Source organism: Crotalus tigris, unplaced genomic scaffold, assembly GCF_016545835.1.
Source record: "Crotalus tigris isolate CLP2741 ecotype Arizona unplaced genomic scaffold, ASM1654583v1 scf7180000018371.15429387391:27106975, whole genome shotgun sequence".
Lineage (NCBI taxonomy): Eukaryota > Metazoa > Chordata > Lepidosauria > Squamata > Viperidae > Crotalus > Crotalus tigris.
The window spans coordinates 21,099,578-21,121,093 of NW_024096970.1; the positions used below are offsets into that span (position 1 = coordinate 21,099,578).

The 21,516-nt window shown below is 38.5% G+C and overlaps 1 protein-coding gene across 5 annotated transcripts in view; it reads right to left on the reverse strand.

Annotated features, from left to right (window-relative positions):
- The window catches only part of YLPM1 (YLP motif containing 1), a 62,968-nt gene that overhangs the window by 35,859 nt on the left and 5,593 nt on the right, over positions 1-21,516 (reverse strand). For 4 of the 5 annotated variants that reach the window (XM_039351732.1, XM_039351733.1, XM_039351734.1 and 1 more), the window contains exons 2-12: positions 18,385-18,615; positions 17,629-17,823; positions 15,537-16,816; positions 11,415-13,484; positions 10,385-10,505; positions 5,860-6,334; positions 5,144-5,236; positions 4,314-4,491; positions 3,068-3,201; positions 1,255-1,409; positions 58-120 (exon numbers count right to left, since the gene is read on the reverse strand). In XM_039351732.1, the coding sequence (XP_039207666.1) occupies positions 58-120; positions 1,255-1,409; positions 3,068-3,201; positions 4,314-4,491; positions 5,144-5,236; positions 5,860-6,334; positions 10,385-10,505; positions 11,415-13,484; positions 15,537-16,816; positions 17,629-17,823; positions 18,385-18,615 (4,995 nt within the window). The remainder of the gene's footprint in view (positions 1-57; positions 121-1,254; positions 1,410-3,067; positions 3,202-4,313; positions 4,492-5,143; positions 5,237-5,859; positions 6,335-10,384; positions 10,506-11,414; positions 13,485-15,536; positions 16,817-17,628; positions 17,824-18,384; positions 18,616-21,516) is intronic. The other variant, XM_039351731.1, reaches the window with a different exon arrangement.

The window sequence follows — 21,516 nt, forward strand, 5'->3', positions numbered from 1 at the left end:
AACTCTACTCTATTCTTCAGTACAAACTGAAGACAAAGAAAACAATTATCCACTTACCCTGATAAGCTTAGCAACATGAGTCTTTCCACTGCCTGGCAATCCTCGCATGATTATGACAATCTAAAACAGAAACCACAAACATGAAATAATGCATGCTTATTAAGCTGAATGATGAGGATTCAGCAGACCAAGTAATTTTTATGACTATAGACTGGCAAGCTATAGCTAGTCCTCACTTAATTGTAACTGGGACAACCAATTTTGTCACTAAGCAACACCATCGTAAAGCGTGATGCCACGTAACTACACTGTCATAAAATGGCAGATGTGGCAGTCCCAATTGCTTATCATGAAGTGAATCTTGTGCAGTTAGTGTCATGCAGCCATGTAATTGCCATTTGCAACACCTGCTGCTTTCCACACTGACTCTGCTTTTTGAAAAATGGCAGTGAAAATTGCAAATGGTGATTACGTGACATGGGATGGAGTGACCATTGTTAATTGTGAATTGGTTGCCATCAGAACAACAGTTATGTGACCGTGGGGATGCTGCAACAGCTGCAACTATGAAGAATGTTTGTTAAGTCCCCCTCATTCAGTAACTTTGAACAGTTACTGAACGAGCTCAAAATCTTTGCAGATCTGTAAAGATTCAGAAAATGAAATATGACAACCATATTTGTAGCAGTGGTGGACTAGATTTCAGATTTGGCATACTATAACTCACTCACCATTCACATTTTTCTTCCACCAGAGTCTAGGATCAAAATAATACTGGAGGAAACCAGTTATGACCTAAGTAATTCTGGTTACTAGGATAATACTACTTTGTAGTAATTATAGTTTAAACAGAGAATGAGAAAATTATTTAGACAAGGCAAGATGTTACAGAATGAAAAAGGAAAATATCTTTGGAAATCAAGATACTGCTGGAATAAGAAAACTATTGGCAAATGTAGGATTCCACGTGCGTAAACTGCTCTTTCTTCACACCAATCTTTTGCTCTAATTGTAATCCTTCCTGATAGCTAAGTATACAAGATTCAATAATTTAATTCTTCATAAAAAACCATCAGCTGAGAAAATTCTATGACAATATAATTGTACAATTATGGACTTAGGCATGCACTAAAGACTTTTGAAGGAAGCCATGAATGCTTCAAAAAGTACTGTTTCATAAATATTAACAAAAATATGAAATTCCTTACACATAATTGTTACCTCATATTAGAAACCCAGAGTCATAGTTCTTACCCGTTCTGGTCTACTTTCCCGTCCAGGCTGTTTCAATATGTCATCCACATTTTTTGATTCTGGTTTTCTCTCTACACGTGGGGCAGGTGGCGGTTGTCGTGGTATTGTTGGAGCAGAAATGGGAATTCTATCCTCAGCGTAATTTCTCCGATCACCTTTCAATGAAATTTCCATGAAAGAGAAGAGGGAAAAATGTAAGACATAAATATCTGGACAGAATAATAAGATTTGTCAAATAATCTGACATTTTCTTCCTAATGATTCTACCACTGCAAATATAAGCAACCAGAAGATAGCACTATAAAACAAGAAAGAAAGGAAATCTTGATTTTCATATCTCTAGTGTATCTCTTTAAAACATCATTTTAGTAGCTTCATGCTCATTATATGGTAGCTAACTATGATTAGAAAACTAATATATGAGCATATGAATGGCTTTCATTGGGAAAAGGATAAATTCTGCTATGGGGCATTTCACCACTGCTGCTTTAACATCAGATTCATCTCTGCCTGCACAGGCTGAATCATTAATTTACCATGAATGATCTATGTCAGTAATTCTCCAAAATACTATAGATTGTCTAGATTGCAGGTATAAAAATGAATATAAACATATAAATAATGGATCAATTAGTGCAAGATTGTGAAATTCTGAGTTTTTTGCCTTCTCATGATAGTTGTCATTTTTAATGTTACAAAAAATAATTTATTAACTCTGCAAATTCTGTAATGATTATTATGGGAAGGCATCATCTGTGCCATAATGAACGGAGGCATTGTATTGATGACCATGCCTTCCATGAGAATCCACTAAATTTTTTAAGCAGTCAATAATATATGGGATAAGCTTAACCTTCTAGTCTATTTATATAGGTCCTTTCTTGTAGACATCAATGCCTATTGATGTTCATGTTTGGGCATAATTCTAAGAAAGCCAGACAAAGCTACGCAAGTTTGTTTGCAGCCTCAGTTGAGGTAAACTCAAGTGAAACTGAGCAATGTGCATGAACCTTTTGCTTATTCACAAGTTAAGTCAGAATTCTATACAGTACATTACTGGTTTATTATAATATCTAAATGTATACTCATCCATCCATCCATCTATCTGTCAAGCTGATATGAGGAGACAGGAGGTCCCTCAGATAACCCAGTCCTATACTATGAAGGGCTTAAAAGGTCAAAACCAGCCACCATGAATTGGACCTATAAACAAACGGGCAGCTTGTGGAGCAGAGGTGTTATGCGTATTGATCCAACTGTATTCTGCACCAGTGGGAGTTTCCAGATACTCTGTTATATGATACTGATGCATATAATTTATATAATTATTCTTACAATTACTTTTTAATTAGAAAATTAAATAATTTAAATAGACCTTGAAACCTTAATTTAACAGACTTCATTTCACAAATGAAGGTGAATATATGTGTCCCAGGATAATACTGCAGGATCCAATCTGGGTCAGTAACCGGGACTAGAGGTTTATTCTTCTGAGCTTTTGGACTCATGCTGGAGCCCATCTTCAGGGAACCTCTCTCTAGCAGAGTGTCATTTACTGAACTTCAGAAACAAAAAATCATACTTCTGTCTAGATACCATCTTCCCAATAATAGATATGTTCAACAACAGTTTGTCAATTATTGTAAATGATGTAATTTGCAATTTAATAGATATTTGGGAGTAATGGATATCCCTTCCTTGCAATTGGTCTTTTCAACTGTATTTGTTAAGTAATATCTATCGAATTTACATTTCTAGCCTCATTCTAACTCGCTAATTTTCTATTCCAATACTCAATGATTTGGAATTATACCTCCAAACATGGAAGGCCCATGATCATAAGGAGGACGATCAGGCTTCCGCTCATATGACTGTCTTTCAAATCCTCCCCTTCTTGAGACTGAATGATCTTTGTCACGGTAAGACTGATTTCTTGAAGGAGATGGCCTGTCAAAAGGAGAAAGCACTCATGTGAATTTATTTATTTATTTAAACGACTTTATGCTCATTTTATGTGCCAACACTTAGGGTGGCTCACTAAACAGCAATAAACCCCACCAAACCGACAATAAAGCCAGTGTCCAGAATGAATGCTTGGCATATTACGCAAATTATCTAAAAATGTGGAAGAGAGTCTCCGATCTCCTCATTCGTTACTGCTACTGCATGCAATTAATATATGTACAGTATTTAGTAGGACCACTGTAAATAGCACATCTGTATAGTATATCCTACAGTGATTTTAGGGAAGAGGGCAAAAATTTGGTTGATCTCCTACCAATTAGTGAACATTATCTACTAGAAGTTAATTTCTTAAAATTATGTCTCCTCTATATGCAAAGATCCTTTAAAATAAAATAAAAAATCTATATATTACCCTCAATTAATTTGAAATTATGATTTGGCCCCAAAGCAATTATCTAGCAAATGTTTATTTATTTATTAAATGTATAATGCCCATCTTGCCAAGAGGTGACTTCAGTTACAGAATCCAGTCCCAAAATAACTAAGGTATAGAAATGTTACTAAAGACAAATGAAAACAAATGAATTAGGGTCCCTTGCTCCAAAAATGCCACTTTTTCCTGAAAGCTTCATCTGATTTTGTTGAAAAATAAACTACAATGACTTTTGTTTTTGGATGTTTTCCCATATTTTTCTGTGAGGCATAAATTTTGCTTCGGATCAGACATGATATAAACAGGCAACCTTTGAACTGGTCCAGAATGAACATCTTTATTAATCTAATTTAATACCACAACATGCCCGATGGGAGGTTTAGTATAACTAGAAATAATTAGCAAGAAAAATGCAGGAGAAACAAATTAGCAAAATAGCAACAGAGGAAAACTTAAAAGAGTCTATCAAAATGGCATCATGATATGTGTTGCCCCACAATTAAGAATAAAAGGAATTTCAATCCATCCATCCATCCCAGAATAGGATTTTATTCTTATTTATAACATTTCTGTATAAATATACAGAAAACTGACTATATAAAAGTTTCAATAATCATTATGAAGGCACATTTTCTTATTTAGGTATTACGGTTTCACATACCTGTCTTCTCGTGGGTATCGTTCTTTGTCAAATCGTTCCCGATCATGATCGCCAGAAATCCGGTCTCTATATGGTTCTCGTTCCCTCCTGAAATCCCTGTGGTCTGGATTGGTATTATTTTGTCGTTCAAAATAATTCTCTCTCTCCTTGGTGTATCGATCCCGCTGGCCTAAGTGTTCTGGAAATAAGAAGTCAAAATAATTTTAGGAGTAGAATATTATAATAAAGAAATTTTTGAGCTGAACTAAATTGCAAGTAAAAGGATCACATCAGGGAAAGTCGAACCCACTACAGGTGGTCCTCGACGTATGACCCCAATTGAGCCTAACATTTCTGTTGCTAAGTGAGACATTTGATAGGTGAATTTTGCCCCATTTTGCGACCTTTCTTGCCAAGGTTGTTAAGTGAATCACCATAGTCAATTTAATAACATAGTTGTTAAGTGGCTTTTCCCCATTGACTTTGCTTGTCAAAAGGTTACAAAAAATGATCACATGACCCCGGGACACTGCAACGGTCATAAATACGAGTCAGTTGCCAAGCATCTGAATTTTGATCATGTGACCACAAGGATGTTGCAATGGTTTTAAGTGTGAAAAATTACTTTTTTCAGTGCCATTGTAATTTCAAACTATTATAATCAAGGATTACCTATACTTCCTTTCATATGCTAATTTTATGCCCATTATATTTAAAATATTCCAAAGCATTTAAAGTATTATCTCACAAAGAGAAAAATGCAGTTCATCTTAAAAATAAAGCTATCAAATACCAAACAGATTTCTTTTGTTCTCAAAGAGATATTTCTGTGACAACAAAGATAAATCCACCTTTTGAAAAGGGTTGCCTTTCATGAGGTTCTGGACGCAGAGTTATTCGCTCCCCGTAAGGAATTTGTTGTCCACTTTTACTGATGGTTGTATCTGTTAAATACAAATTGATAATAATTAAAGACCCTGACAGCTTCCAGATACTGGCTCTAGACTTCCACCACATTCCTAATTTGGCCTGGATGAACTGATCAACATACTGATATCTCACTTCAAACTGGTGGATTTTCCCAGTGGCTTCATGTAGATATTAAACAGGACAGAGAAAGGGTTGAGTATTGTGGTATAATGGAATTTCCTTTGCTTTCAAACATTAACTGCAATTGCTTGCTCACATGGAAGTATTCACCACTATATAGTGACTCTGATCTCCAGCCCTCACAGGCAATCCAGAAAAATACACTGGTCAATATTATCAAAGGCCACTAAGAGATTTAGCAGAACAAGCATAGACATATTCCTCCTTTCAAATCTCAGTACAGGTCATTCATGAGGAATACTGATGTGATTTTAGTCCCCTTGTCAGGCCTGAGGTCTAAATCTGTTTCTTTCACAGTATTTGTAGTTGTTATCCCACAACCTCCTCTACAACTTTCCCCCAAAGGTGAGACTGGAAATACAATAGTTGTCCAACACTAAGAGACCCACGACAGGCTTCTTTAGAAAGCTCCTTAAATGTTTTATTAAGTAATAATCAAAACATTAGCAGCATTTACCTTGACCATGGCTGTGTCCATGTCCGTAGTCAACAGTCTGATGAATAATTGGTGGTTTGGCATGGGGTGCCATACTAGGCAGAAGAGATATTGATGAAGGCAATGAAGAATCCGATGTAGATAAGTCATATTCTGATTTCAACCCTTTATCCTCACTACTGTCCCAAAGTCCCTGAAAAGAGTCCTCATCCCAACGTTCTTGATGCATACCAGTTGATGTCTTTATCATGGGAACTGAAACCTGAGCTGTTGCTGCAGTTGAAATGGGAATTGGTGGAACAGATGGTTTCCCTGTTGGGATAGGAATCTTTGCAGCTGAAACAGGGGGTCTTGTCATTGGAGAAGATTTTACAGGAGGTGGCTTAATGGTTGGACCAGGTTTCCGAAACAAGACAGGGGGCTTTATAATTACTGCTGGAGAAGGCTTAATAGATTGTTCCTCTGCTGTCATTTTACCTTGCATTTCAGAAGAGGCCTGTATAATGGGAAAATTGAAAATAAAATTTGTAAAATAATTGTTATATCAACGTTATCATCAGCCATGCTTTCTTTTGCACACCCTAACAAATCACTGTGAACCATGGGATTTCCATGCTTCTCTTTTTCCGCTCCAATTGGGCCAGGTTGGAAGCTTTCACCTTCAGTCTAATCATGGACTGCTGGGATTCCTTGGCCAAAACTAAGAGGAAATTGAATTTGTTAATTGACTGACATTGGTTATTTTAAAAAACTTGATCTGAAACTGGTTTCTTTAAGCTAATGTTTTTAATTAACCTGAGGCCCAAATCCAGATATTCAACAAGCAACCAAATCAATTTCTAAGCCTGGATTGCAGAAAGAAGAGAGAAGGCAATGCATGACTTCGTATTCATTGTGATTGTTCCTATTTATGCAATCTCACTAGGCTAAATAATGGTCGCTTGCATGCTAAAATTTTTTCCTTTATTCCAAGCCAGCATAACTATAATTTTGGAGAAGGCTGCAGGAAGCTATTGTTAAGCATGATAGAACATATATAGGGAACCAATGCTATAACCAACCAACTATATGCCTTGATCCTTTTCTAAAATGTGTACATTCAGTGTTAAAAATGGTACAAAACAAATACAAATTAGGACATATTTTAAAAATGTTATTATATATAAACATTTAAACTAGCAAATATAAAGGGACTGGATTAATAACTGGCAGGCTGTAAGTTCCAGTCTTGCCTTAGACATGTAACTAGTTAGTTGACTTTGGGTCAATCACTCGCTCTCATACCCAGGAAGAAGGCCATGGCAAACCCCTTCCAAAAATGGTTTGACCTACCTGCTTATACAGATACCAACCGTCAAGACCAACTTGAAGGCACAAAAATAAAACAAAATCAAACATGCACCTCTTTTGGAACAGCATATCTCTGAAATTCAAATGGGCATGTGCTGGTCTTCTATGCCATGAACACCTGGGTTTTCTGTGAACACTGAGCCAGAATATCAGATCAATCCATCTTGAAATGGTTTGGGGGAAGCTTGTTTGGGAGCCAATTTGGTGTAGTGGTTAAGGCACCAGGAAACCTATGAGCTCTAGTTCTGCCTTAGGCATGAATACCAGCTGAATGATCTTGGGTCAATTATGTTCTCTCAGACCCACTTACCTCACAGGGTTGTTATAGGGTAAATAAGAGGAGGAAGAAGTGTTAGGTGTATTCGCCTCGAGTTATTTATAAAAATGATAAGCAGGATAAATAAATGTTAATATGATTTTGAGTTAGCCTTAGTTGTTTTGTATTTGGTGTTTATATTTATTAGATGTTTTGTGTTTTGTAATTTGTAACTTGGGTGACTATATAAATATGCATATATACATAAAATCCTTTTATTAGCAACAATAGTCTCAGTGGTCCATAGTTATCTTCCTATGTCTCAGCATTATGGTCAAGGGTTTTATTGTAATTTTTTTTTGTTGTTGTTAATTGCGAAGTTGTGTCCGATCCATCGCGACCCCATGGACAATGTTCCTCCAGGTCTTCCTGTCCTCTACCATCTTCTGGAGTCCATTTAAGTTCACACCTACTGCTTCAGTGACTCCATCCAGCCATCTCATTCTCTGTCGTCCCCTTCTTCTATTGCCCTCAATCTTTCCCAGCATTAGGCCTTCTCCAGTGAGTCCTTCCTTCTCATTAGGTGGCCAAAGTATTTGAGTTTCAACTTCATGATCTGGCCTTCTAAAGAGCAGTCGGGGTTGATCTCTTCTAGGACTGACCGGTTTGAACGCCTTGCAGTCCAAGGGACTCGCAGGAGTCTTCTCCGGCACCATAGTTCAAAGGCCTCAATTCTTTGGCGCTCAGCCTTTCTTATGGTCCAACTTTCACAGCCATACATTGCAACTGGGAAAACCATGGCCTGGACTATACGCACTTTTGTTGGCAGGGTGATGTCTCTGCTTTTTAGTATGCTGTCTAGATTTGCCATAGCTTTCCTCCCCAGGAGCAAGCGTCTTTTATTTTCTTGGCTGCAGTCCCCATCTGAGGTGATCTTGGAGCCCAGAAAAATAAAATCTGTCACTACCTCCATTTCTTCCCCATCTATTTGCCAGGAATTGAGAAGGCCGGATGCCATGAGTTTGGTTTTCTTAATGTTGAGTTTCAAGCCAACTTTTGCACTCTCCTTCTTCACCCTCATCAAGAGGCTCTTTAATTCCTCTTCACTTTCTGCCATTAGAGTGGTATCATCTGCATATCTTAGGTTGTTGATATTTTTCCCGGCAATCTTAATTCCAACTTTTGATTCATCTAGCCCTGCCTTTCTCATGATGTGCTCTGCATATAAGTTAAATAGGCAGGGCGATAGTATACAGCCTTGCCGGACTCCTTTTCCAATTTTGAACCAATCAGTGGTTCCGTGTCCAGTTCTCACTGTTGCTTCTTGACCCGCATTTAGGTTTCTCAAGAGACAAATGAGATGGTCTGGTACTCCCATCTCTTTAAGAACTTGCCACAATTTGTTGTGATCCACACAATCAAAGGCTTTTGCATAGTCAATGAAGCAGAAGTAGATGTTTTTCTGGAACTCCCTAGCTTTCTCCATGATCCAGCTTATGTTGTCAATTTGATCTCTAGTTCCTCTGCCTCTTCGAAATCCTGCCTGTACTTCTGGTAGTTCTCGATCCACATACTGCTGGAGTCTAGCTTGTAGATTTTAAGCATAACTTTACTAGCATGTGAAATGAGTGCAATGGTGCGATAGTTTGAACATTCTTTGGCATTGCCTTTCTTTGGAATTGGAATGTAAACTGACCTTTTCCAATCCTGTGGCCACTGTTGAGTTTTCCAGATTTGCTGGCAAATCGAGTGTAGCACTTTTACTGCATCGTCTTTTAAGATTTTGAATAGCTCAGCTGGAATACTGTCACCTCCACTAGCTTTGTTGTTGCTCAGATTTTCTAAGGCCCATTTCCCTTCACATTCTAGGATGTCTGGTTCGAGGTCAATGACCATCTCATTGTGGTTATCTGGGATGTTAAGCTCATTCTTGTATAGTTCTTCTGTGTAGTTTTGCCATCTCTACTTAATCTCTTCTGCCTCTGTTAGGTCTCTGCCATTTTGGTCCTTTATCATGCTCATCTTTGCATGAAACGTTCCCTTCATATCTCCAATTTTCTTGAAGAGATCTCTGGTCCTCCTTATTCTGTTGTTTTCTTCTATTTCTTTGCACTGTTCATTTAAGAAGGCATCCTTATCTCTTCTAGCTATTTGTCACCTCTACTGTATATTCATCAGGGATACGATTTAGTTCATACCTGAGTGGCCTAGTGCTTTTCCCTACTTTTTAAAATTTAAGCCTAAATTTTGCAATGAGAAGCTCATGATCTGAGCCACAGTCAGCTCCTGGTCTTGTTTTTACTGACTGTATAGAGCTTCTCCATCTTTGGCTGCAGAGCACATAGTCAATCTGATTTCTATGTTGACCGTCTGGTGATGTCCATGTGTAGAGCCATCTCTACAAATAGCTTCAAATTGCAAATAGCTTCAGGCAAATCATAAACAATGGTTTCAGTTAAACATATAAGGCCATTCAGATTTCACGCTTCGACCTGTTGTTATATCCCTTCATTTAACTGCCTTGGTTAGTGACCATTTGCATATATGACAACAATAAAACACCCATTTTCCAACCAAGGCATACGTGTATGACCAAATTTTGCACTCTTGACAACAAATAGAGTATTGGTTGTTGTAGTTGTATGACAGAACTTAATCTGAATAAGATGGTAACATCCAATGATCCTTGTGGCGTGTCTCTCTTAGTCACATATTCTGTTAGCAACCATTCTGCTTAATGACCTGGTTGTCGAAATGGAAACTGGTTGCTAAATGAGGTGTGGGTGGGTGTACATGCTTGTATTTTGTTCCATTTTATGATGATTTAGGACACTTTGCAAATTATCTTGAGGATTTTTTTTATAGGAAAACCAAACTATAAATACTTTTTAAAACATACAGTCTATCTGAAAGCCATTTATAAGCAATATTTTAATTTACCTGAAAGTTATCTTTCCTAGCAGACGCACTTTGCGACCTAGACATTTCTTGTAATGGGAGTTCAGACATTTGAGTGTCAGGAACAAATTCATTCATCTTCTGCATATGTTCTTTTTGTTCCCTATAATCAGAAAAATATATTGTTTGTTGTAAATGGTCTTTTTAAGGATACAAATGTACACACTTTTAGTTTAACACTGTGGAATGCCACCTCCAGGAGACCTTCCACCTTCAGATTTATGGCCCTATCAGGCAATAAGTTAAAAAGAACAGATGTCAAAAACTGAACCTGGAATCTTTAAATGTGACTCACTTGCCCCCACAACAGCTCTAAAAGTATATTATACCATCTATTCAAAATAGGATAGGATGATGTACTGACATACTTACATAATTATACACTTAAGCAGCAGTAGTTTAAATTAAATAAAGCAAAAGCAGACTTCTATAGCTTGTTAATTTTCTGCACAAATATTTTAAAGTACTGGATCTAAAGATATAATTCACAGGTGTGAGATAAAACTCTCTTGGAAGAATTATTAATTGGTAGCCTTCTCAGTATTATCTCAGCTTATTTCTCAAACGGATTTGGGTGATGGAACTGCATTCGTAAAGGAAACCTATATGAATGATTCTGTAAATTTTCCAGATCTTTTGTTTTCTTATGCCCTTCACTCACTCAATTCTATTTGAGATTACAATATAGGATTCTTTCTTCATCATCACAATTAAAAAAATATCACCTGCTATGTTATTTGAACTCTTCTATCATTTACTTTTTGTGCTTATATATTTAATGGAGGGTCCAAATTAAAACAAAGATTAACTCCTTTAGCTTAAGAGATATTGTATACTATTTAAAGCAGTTATTTCAACTAGCATAAAATGCGTTTTCATTTAAAGTGATTAAAAATGTATAGTTGACGCCTAACTATATTTTTTAAAGCACTTGGTAAGGGTAATTTATATGAACAGAAGACTAAGGAAAGTATAATTGTTCTAAAATAGACAAGGAAAAAAATCAACTCACCGTAGCATCTTTAGTTCTTGGGCAGCCTTCAAGATTATTTCATGTTGCCTTTGACTAAGAACCATTACTCCTCCTAATGACTGCTCAGAAGCTAAATTTGGCTCTTCTTCCAACAATTCAGATGAGCGTGGCAGCATGGGTGGTGGATCCAATATAAATCTATCCATTTCATCAGAATACCACCTCTCTGAAAACCTTTCTCTTTCCCAGTCTCCTCTGTCGGGAGGGAAATCAGACTGTTCTCTCCATGTATCACGTCTTTCTGGATATTCACGAATTCTAATCCCCCCTCTGTCTCTAGAATTTCTGTTGTAGAAATCTCTCTCTCTCTCTTCTAACCATCTGTCCTCATGATATCTATCTATGGGAGGAAGTGGCGGCAGAGGTGGCAAAGGAGGTAGAGGTGGTATGTCCATATCACAATTCAATGCATCTCTGTCCCCCGATGGTCTGATATAATCCCTGTCCCAGTCTCTTTCCAATTCACGATCATACACATCCAAGGGTCTTCTGATCCTGTCAAGATCCCTGTCTCCCTCTCTGTCTCTACTCAATGGCCTTTCCCAATCATCCCAAAGTGGTTCTCGATCCACCAAAGGAGGTAAAGGAGGAAGAGGGGGAAGTGGTGAAAGAGGGGGTAAAGGATGATGCTGTGGCACCCCCTCCTCTCTCTCATATGGATCAAGGGAATCATCATACCTCTGGTCTCGATCGTGCCAATATCTATCTCTTTCCCAATCATCCAATCGTCTGTGTTCTAAAGGAGGAATATCTCTGTAGTCAAATGAATGACTTTCTTCTATGCTTTCCTCTCCATAACTCCACGGAGGCCTTGGTGGTTCTTCGCAAAATGGCAGTAAATTTTCAGTGTTTTCTCCAAGTCCTGTATCACATCTGTGTAGGTCCTGCTCCCGGTTGGTAGGCCTTCTAATGGGTTCTCTTTCCCGACCATTACCTTGTCTATCTGTGTCCCTCTCTCGATTAGTAGGTTGTCGACCCGGGCCTCTCTCCCTGCTTCCAATTTGCCAGTCCAGTCCTCTCTCCTGACTGCTGGGAGGCCTGATTATACCTCTTTCCTGACTATTTGCTTGGATTCTTTCCCTGCTGCCCATCCGAGGCGCCGGTAATCCTCTTTCTTGGCTATTTGATTGCCTGCCCAGTACGCTTTCCTGGTTACCTCCCTGTCTACCCATCCCAGAGTCCCAGTTGCCTAACTGACCTTCTGGAAGTTTGTCATGGGTTCCTAGCCCGCTGCTTATCTCTCTACCAACAACATCCCTTGATTGACCTCTCCCTCTATTTGCTATTCCTCTTCCTCTCATATCTTCTAATCGACCCTGTCCTCTGCCTCTAGTATCTTCCATTCTGTACTGGCCTCTGCCTCTGGCAGTTGAACCTATTCCCTGGTTATCTCCTGGTTTCATTTGTCCCTTCTCTCTGTTTTCTACTTTAGATGATTCCTTATTCTGTTTATTGTCTGGAGAAACCAATTTATTTTCTGTAGAGTTTATATCTTTATTTTTTATGATTGGTGATGGCAGTAACATTTTCTTCCCTCCTGGTGCTGGAGGAATATTGGACTGATGCAGACTTGTGGAAGTGCAAGAAGTTTTGGATGCTTCTGCTTGTAATCCAGAATCCATGGCACTTGGTTTCTTTATTTCCGACACTCCTTCTATGGCCTCCTTTCTGGATGTATTTTGGTGTACATTAGGCAGACCCTTATCTGGCTGAACTGGGCCAGAAACTTTTACATCAGAGATAAATTTAGATTTATTGACAGTATCAGTAAATAGTTCTTTATTTTCTCCTTGATGGTTCTGTTGTCCCAAAGGAGGTCTGGGTCCCCGCCCCCGTGGTCCACTTGCTTGAGAAGACTGCATGTGTGATGTTGCCAAAGGAGCATAAAATGCTGCTGCTGGCCCTCGAGGAATTGTCCCCCGTTTTCCTGAAGATCCATCTGTATGCTGATTTTGAAGTCTTGCCCTTGGACCTTCTAAGTGTTGGCCCTGAAAATGAGGACCTTGTTGCCTTGGAGATTCAACGCCTCTTCCCCGGGGTCCATCAAATCTGTGGAATTAAACAGAATGTTTTATTCAATTAACAGCTTTGGTGAGACTTTTCTATAAAACAATTCTCCTGGTCAGAGGAATAAATATAAAATTTGTTTATTGATTAAAGTAACTGTATTGAATAAAATATGGTAACTACAGCAATTAAAAAATCAGATAAGATAATCTCCTGGGCAGTTGATTCCTTTCAGATCAAGTTAGGAACTTCTCAGTTGGATGGCTTCAGCTAGCTATAAGCCTAGTTTTCTTTCTACTTCCTACATGTTTGTATCTTGGAGAAGGTAAGATTGATGGGTCCCAATGAGCTGTCCTGTCAATTAAAGACTTTAAAAGTTGTGCTCTGACAAAAGCATGTAGTTTTAAATAAAAGAAGATATGAGTAATGTCTTCTCTCATATATATATTTATATATATATTCTCTGAATAAGGTACTTGATGAAACTGCCTGTATTTTACATAGAATCCAGAAACTCAAAATCTTGCTCTGGTTAGAGCTGCTCTGTGTCAGGCCCATAGTCTGATATGTTTTTCTAATTGAAAAGGTTTTTTTGTTCTGGGCCAGCATTTTATATTAACATTGTCTCTATTTCAACTTGAGCACTAACATATTATACTAGGAAATAGGCATATTTTATTATGTTTCCAGATAAAGATTTTTAAATATTTTTCATTGAGAATTCCAAATTGATTTTTCATCAAGCATTTTTCATCCTTGTCATGTTAATCTAGCAGTATATTATAAATCTTATCTATGTAGTACATGATTTACACTACACTACACTGCACTTGACAATGGAGATAAGATAAAAATATATTAAAGACATAATTTGTGGCACATGAATGGAATGATCACTCCAGAGATTTGGTATTTGAATAAACATTTGTAAAAATATTATTTTATGCATTATTTATTCTGTATTCCTTCTTTCAGTGCAAAATTCAACTTCAAATCAGATAAAATGGCAAAATACTTAAAGGCATCAAATTTAAATACAAACAAAACTTGTACAAATCCCTTTACTGTAATGAAACAAGAGAGTTCTTGAAATGACTACAGAGTATTTCTGATTATCAAATGATTCTGGCCCTAATTTAAATAAGAGTGAATTTATAACAAATATTGCTGGAGTTGTTTCTGAGGTAGGCTTTATATTTGGTTTGCCAATACTCCAGCTGTGAGACACTTTGGAGTATCTGATATAATACATCAGCTTCAATTCTACAGTTACCATTGTGAATTTATGTACTCTTCCTTCTATACAGGTAGTTCTTGATTTACAACAGTTTGTTTAGTGATTGTTCAAAGTTATGTCATTGAAAAAATGAGTTATGACCATTTTTCACATTTACAACCGTTGTTGCATTCCCATGGTCATATGATCACTTTTTGTGACCTTCAGACAAACAAAGTCAAAGGGGAAGCCAGATTCACTTAACAAACATGTTATTAACAACTGCAGTGATTCACTTAACAACTGTTGCAAAAAGGTCATAAAATGGGACAAAACTCACTTTACTAATGTCTCACTTAGCAACAGAAATTGAGGTTGTAAGTTGAGGAATATCGGAATACCCTGGGGTTTTCCCTAAGTGTAAATATGAGCTATCTGGCTGTATAATTTCTGCTTTTCTTCCACATTATTTGGGATTCTTTCTTTTGGATTGTTTATGAAACCATTTTGACTGCTAAGTTATTGAAAGACAACTTTTAAAGCGTACTCCTGACTTCAGAACCTTGTTTCAAGAAGCATCCTTTATTATCAGAAGGAAGAATAGTTTCCTAAATTATTTAGGAATGTCTAAAGTGTATCTATGTAAAGCATAGTTTGGCAATGTGGGAATATGCCAATAACTATTTATTTATTAAATTACGGTATATAGCAGCCCATCTCATGGGAAGTGACTTGGGGGATATACAATAGTTAACATAATCAGATCTGCCAATCTGATTATCAGACAAGCATATTCTTATCTCTATAAACATATCACATCTCTAAATGTATATAATATAGGATTTTCCAAGTAAAAATAAAACAAAAAGAATACCTACCTTGGGCCCTTGGGCCCTTCATAGTATGGTGCCCTGGGGGAATCAGAAAACCCAGCTGGCTTCAAGGATCTGTTCTGATAAGCAGTGGTGGTAGTGATAGTAGTGGTGGACACAGACGAAGAAGCTACTGCAGAATCTGATTTCACTTTTATAGAAGCATGGTCAGATGAGGCTGACCCAAATGCCGCTGCCTTTTTGGCCAGAGGAGCATAAGCATCATCTTGGTCTGAAGAGCTAGCAGATGCTGTCATGTTTGAATGATAAGGCAAAGAGGCTGATGTATCAATGCAAGAAAAAGAAGTAGAGGCAGGGGTAGGAAGAAGGGCTGGTCTGGTGGTTTCAGTGACTTGGGTAGCTGCATTTGAATCATTAACCTTAAATGAAAAAGCAGATGCGGAAGTAGGAGTAGGAAGCAAAGCTGGCCTAGCTGTTTCAGTTGCCTGCGGGATGACCGATGAATCACTATTTTTAAAAGGAAAGGAAGTATGGGTAGGGGTAGGAAGCAAAGCTGGTCTGGTTGTTGCCTCCATGGTCTGGGAAGTAGCAGGAGAGTCAGTTGCTTTGTATGTAAATGTAGTAGTAGTAGGGGTAGGAAGAAGAGCTGGTCTAGCAGTTTCTGTATTTTGAGAAGAGGGAACTGACTCTGTAACTTTAAATGTAAAAGAGGTAGGAGTGGGAAACAAAGTTGGCCTTGTTGTCTCCATGCTCTGGGAAGTGGTCGAAGAATCATCTGTTTTGGACTTGAAAGAACCAGATGAAGGAGTAGGAAGAAGAGCTGGCCTGATCCCTTCTGTCACCTGAGAACTGGAAAGCGATTCACTAACTTTAAAAGAAAAAGAATTAGAAGTGGGAAACAGAGTTGGTCTTGTTTCTGGGGTTTGGGTGCTCTTAGGTCCAGGTTCTTTTGAAACAGTCGTGTCAGATGCCCCTGGGCCAGCAGAAAACCCAGTAGTTGATGGAGGAAGTGTAACTGCAGGTAAAACAGGCAGGCTACTTTGCACTGTTTGAGAGTACGGAGAAAATGGAAGCGTATTCCCGGGACACTGAGTATTCAGGTTTTGAAAAGACTTCACCTTCTCCTGAAGGTGAGTGTAAGTGGCTTTCATTTGTCCCTGCCACATTTTCCACTGTTTCTCACACTCATGAAGCTGGTCTTTGTGAGGATAGGTCTGAAGTTGGTCCTGCCACTGCTGAAATTCACGTTCCCACTCTTTGTAAAGTGGCTGGAATTGCTTATTCTGAGTCTCATAATGCTGTAGCTGCACCTCTACTGTTGCGGTCTGTCAGGAAAAGAAAGCAATAATGAAGATACTGTGTGTTTGGATTTTTTTAAAAAAGTCCAGGATCTGTACTCACAGTTATTGTAATGTTATCAGCATATCATTTTAAACTTAAATAAAATTTCATACTTTCTACAATTTCATTAATTAGTTTAATCAACAATTTATTACTATTTTCTAGTAAAAAGTGTTTTAATTTACTTTTCCTTAGGAAGTGAGTGGTATTAGTATCAGTAATGCTACTTCTAAGATTGATGTATAGTTTCTAGAATAAGAACAAGAACATAACATTTCACTGTTAGGCAAAAATGTTGCCAGCATTCTCTAACATAAAAAGTACCAAAATTCAACTCCCATCCATTTCAGCCTGAAATAACCCTATTAGTGTAGGATTATGTGAACTGAGATCCAAGACACCCGAGGGGTGACAAATTGTGTCTTCCTAGACACAGGGAAAAAAAACTATGAAGAATAAGTAAATAACTATTATTCTGTATTTCATAATTAAAATATAATAACAATTTCACTCAAGAACCAGTTTGATATAGTGATTGAGGCATCAGACTAGAAACCGAGAGACTGTGAGTACTGCCTTAGGCACAAAGCCAGATGGGTGACGTTGGGCCAGTCATATTCTCTTTCAGCCTTAGAAAGCAGGCAGTGGCACCTCTGAAATGTTGTCAAGAAAACTGCCAGGTACTTTTCAGGCAGTTGCCAGGAGTCAACACTAACTCAAAGGGATAAAAACAAAAGCCAACAACTATTTTACTCAGTCGGAAGTAAGTAAAATGATATTGTTTTAAACAACTTACTGACAAATGTGATGGCTGCTGTATAATCTGTTGATAGCGTTGTAAAATTTGTTGCAACTGTGAATGCTTTTGCATTATTCTTTGATACTGGAAACCCACTCTTTGTTGTGGATGCTGCTGCCATTGTGTTGCTGCTGCCTGTAGCTGCTGTAATCTCAAGCTTTCTTCAGGATCTTCTGGAGGTTTAATGTTTAGCTAGAGTAGAAGGAATCAGTCATAATTTATTTCAATCAGTGATTAGAATTCTAAATAAAAGGAAACACCAGGATTAAAAAGATTTTAAAAATCGATGAAAGACTAATGTTAGTTACACCCTAGGTGTCATCCACAAATGTATCATTTCGTTGTTGCTTAACCTAGGTCATTTCCAATAATATGTAACGTATCATGGTGAGAACAGACATGATGGGGAACGATGCAAAGATAGGCCTTTCTCTTGATTTGGGAGGGGGAGTTTTGCAGACAATATTATTTTTAAACTCTGTTGAGACTATTATAGGACTCAGATTGTAGTTTTCTGTTCAATGTCTCGAAACTGTGAAAAATGTTACCATAAATCTCAGGGCAGGTTCAAGGAAGCCCAAAGGAGAAGACTGGCACTGTCAGTTGTCCACTCCTGCTGTACCTTTTGACCCCCAAGATTTACTAACCATGTTTCCATTAATAACAAATACATTTAAATATCTGAAATAAATAAAAGAGAGAAATCTTTATCAATGAACAGTATATATAGTGACACTTCTTTGAATAGCATACCTTATGTTCAACAGATGACCCAGGAGGCTCTCCATCATTTGGATGTGGTAACATGGGTTCATACTTCAAACTGGGTTCAGAAAGGCCACTAGAAACAGGTATTTCTCTTTCTTCTTTTCTCTGTTCAGGGGCATCATTAACAACAGGTGACTGTTGCTGTCCCAATGCATGTGCTTTTGCCCTTTGCTGAAGAGTAAGTAAATGCTGTTGATACCAATATTGCTGTTGTTCCTACAATAAGTAGGAGAAGTATAGTATTTTCATAGAGAAACAAAATATCCGAGAATCTGAAGAAAGCTACAGTATCTATTGTAAAATAGAGAATAAATTCATGTTTAACCGGGGCTGAACTGCCCACCAGATTCTTTTTCAGCACTAATGTAACTTTAAACGGTCACCTGAACGAATGATAGGTATGCAAGGATTGCCTGTAGAATTATATTAATAAAATCTTGCAAGTCTGAAAGTATATTTCTTTCCCTACCTCATTCCTTCTTAAAGCCCAAGAAACTAGGGCATCTTCTCCTTGCCTCCCAAGTTCATCCCTATAAATTATTGGGGAGTTTGCGCAAGGCATGGCTAAGCAGCATGGATACATGCTGTTTTGCTTAACAAAAATTTGCTTAGTGACAGAAATTCTGGTTCCAATTACGGTCATTAAGTGAGTACTACATGTATACAATTTCCTCAGCTATTAAGAGAATGGCTTTGCTTTCATAAAGCAGCTGAATGACTTAGAATGACTTCTAAGAATCAGTCTCTGCAAAATCTCTTAATTGCCTACTTCACAATTTTTACAGTATAAAATACTGTACAGTATAAATAAAAGTAATAGCTTATTTCAATGTATTTATTTATAAACAAACTTGTAGGGATGTCCTTCTATTAGAAGGAATTTTAGGCACTGAGTAAAACACAGTACACTAAAATAAAAAAACATTTAAAATAACAAATAATGAGCCTAAATAAAACTCAACATTTATCCATCAAACCCTCATGCCAGCTTCATTAACATTCTGACCCCAGTGTCTGATTTTCACTGGGAAAGCCAGATCTTTACTGGTTTCCTAAAAGGCAACAGATTTGGAGTTACCTGTATTTCTCAGAGGAGCTGTTCCACAAGACAAATACCATAATATAAAATATACAGTTCTGAGGCTCCACCAAGTGATAATTGTTTCACTGAGGGGATCCAAAGTCTGCCTATAATAGAGGGGTAAAAGCTCTTTGGGATAGGCAATCCCACAAGTAACCTGGTCCCATGTCATGTAGGACTTTGAAAGTGATACTGACATCTTGCATTGGACCCAAAGCGTACACAGCAACGATGTTACATGGGCACATATTTTTCAAGACAGACTGCATTGCAATAGTTTAATTGGGAGATGACTAATGCATGAGTGCATGAGTGAGTGTGAGCAAGGCCTCCTAAACTAGTAAAGTGCAAACTGGTGTATTTGTACAAAGGCCCTCCTGGCTACAAATGCTACCTCTCATCAAGATTGAGCCAATGGTTAGGAGTGTCATCCCAGCCAGAGTTAAAGATGGCAAACCAATAGACACAGGGGACCCTAAAACCCACAGCCTCCCATTTTTATCAGGGTTGAGCCAAAGCTGGTACTTCCACATCTAGGACCATTTAGCCTCCCGGGACTAGGAAAACCCCTTGATGGGATCACTTGAATGGCCTGGGGCAGTATTGTACAGCCGAGTATGATCATCATACTGATATTTCACTTAGCTCACTGATCAATGACCTAATTCAATGGTTTTATAAGAGTAGGGAAGGAGAGGCTCCCTGCTACCAATAACAAATGGAACTGGTCTTGGATGAAGAAGTACCATTGAATAATAATGCTTCTCACTCCCAACCTCTTCAGCTAGCCCAGAAGGTTAATATGATTGATGGCACTGATGGTGACTGAGAAATCAAACAACACTAGGATGGATATACTATTCCTATCCCAGTCTCATCAGAAGTCATCAACAAGTGCGATCAATGCCATTTGGGAACTGTACCCTGGCTTGAAATCTGACTGTAACAGGATTAATTCAAGAATAAACGATTAATTCATGAATCTATATTAATTCCAGGCATAAGCATGATTATTTACTATATTATTTACTATAATTACTAGCAACTATAACTGAATAACACTTATTTATTTATTTATTTATTAAAATTTATAGACCGCCCCACTCCTGCAGGACTCCGGGCGGCTAACAATAAAAACACAATATAACTTAACAAGACAAACAATACAGTAACATTCATCCAGGGGTCAGATTTTATAAACCCCAGGCCTGCCGGAAAAGCCAGGTCTTAAGCAGCTTGCGGAAAACCAACAGGGTGGGAGCGGTCCTAATCTCCGGGGGGGAGCTGGTTCCAAGACGTGGGGGCCATCACAGAGAAAGCCCTCCCCCGCGGCCCCGAGGTCCAGCCTGTGGGATCTAACTGGACGAAGGGAACTATGAGGTAGTAGGTGGTCTCGCAAATAGCCTGGCCCTGAGCCATATAGAGCTTTAAAGGTAATAACCAACACCTTGAATTGGACCCGGAGACCAATAGGCAACCAGTGCACCTCGCGGAGGATAGGTGTAACGTGGGTGTACCGAGGAACACCCACTATCACTCGCGTGGCTGCATTCTGGACCAACTGTAGTCTCTGAATACCTTTTAAGGATAGCCCCATGTAGAGCGCATTGTAGTAGTCCAGGCTGTGGATCAAGGAGGACACCCAAGTTGCGAACCCGCTCCGAAGGGGGTATATTTTCCCCTGCTAGAGTCAACACTGGACAGTTAACATGATCCTTGGGAGGCAACATCCAAAGCCACTCAGTCTTGTCAGGATTGAGCCTGAGTCTGTTAACCCCCATCCAGACCCTCACGGCTTCAAGGCAACAGCCCATCACATCAGCCACTTCACTGAGAGAACTCGGGGAAGAGATATATAGCTGGGTATCATCAGCATACTGATGAAATCTCACCCCGTGCTGTCTGATGATCTCACCCAGCGGCTTCATGTAAATGTTAAATAGGAGGGGGGAGAGGACCGACCCCTGCGGCACCCTGCATTCAAGGGGCCTCGGGGTTGACCTCTGCCCCCCCACCAGTACTGATTGCGACCAGCC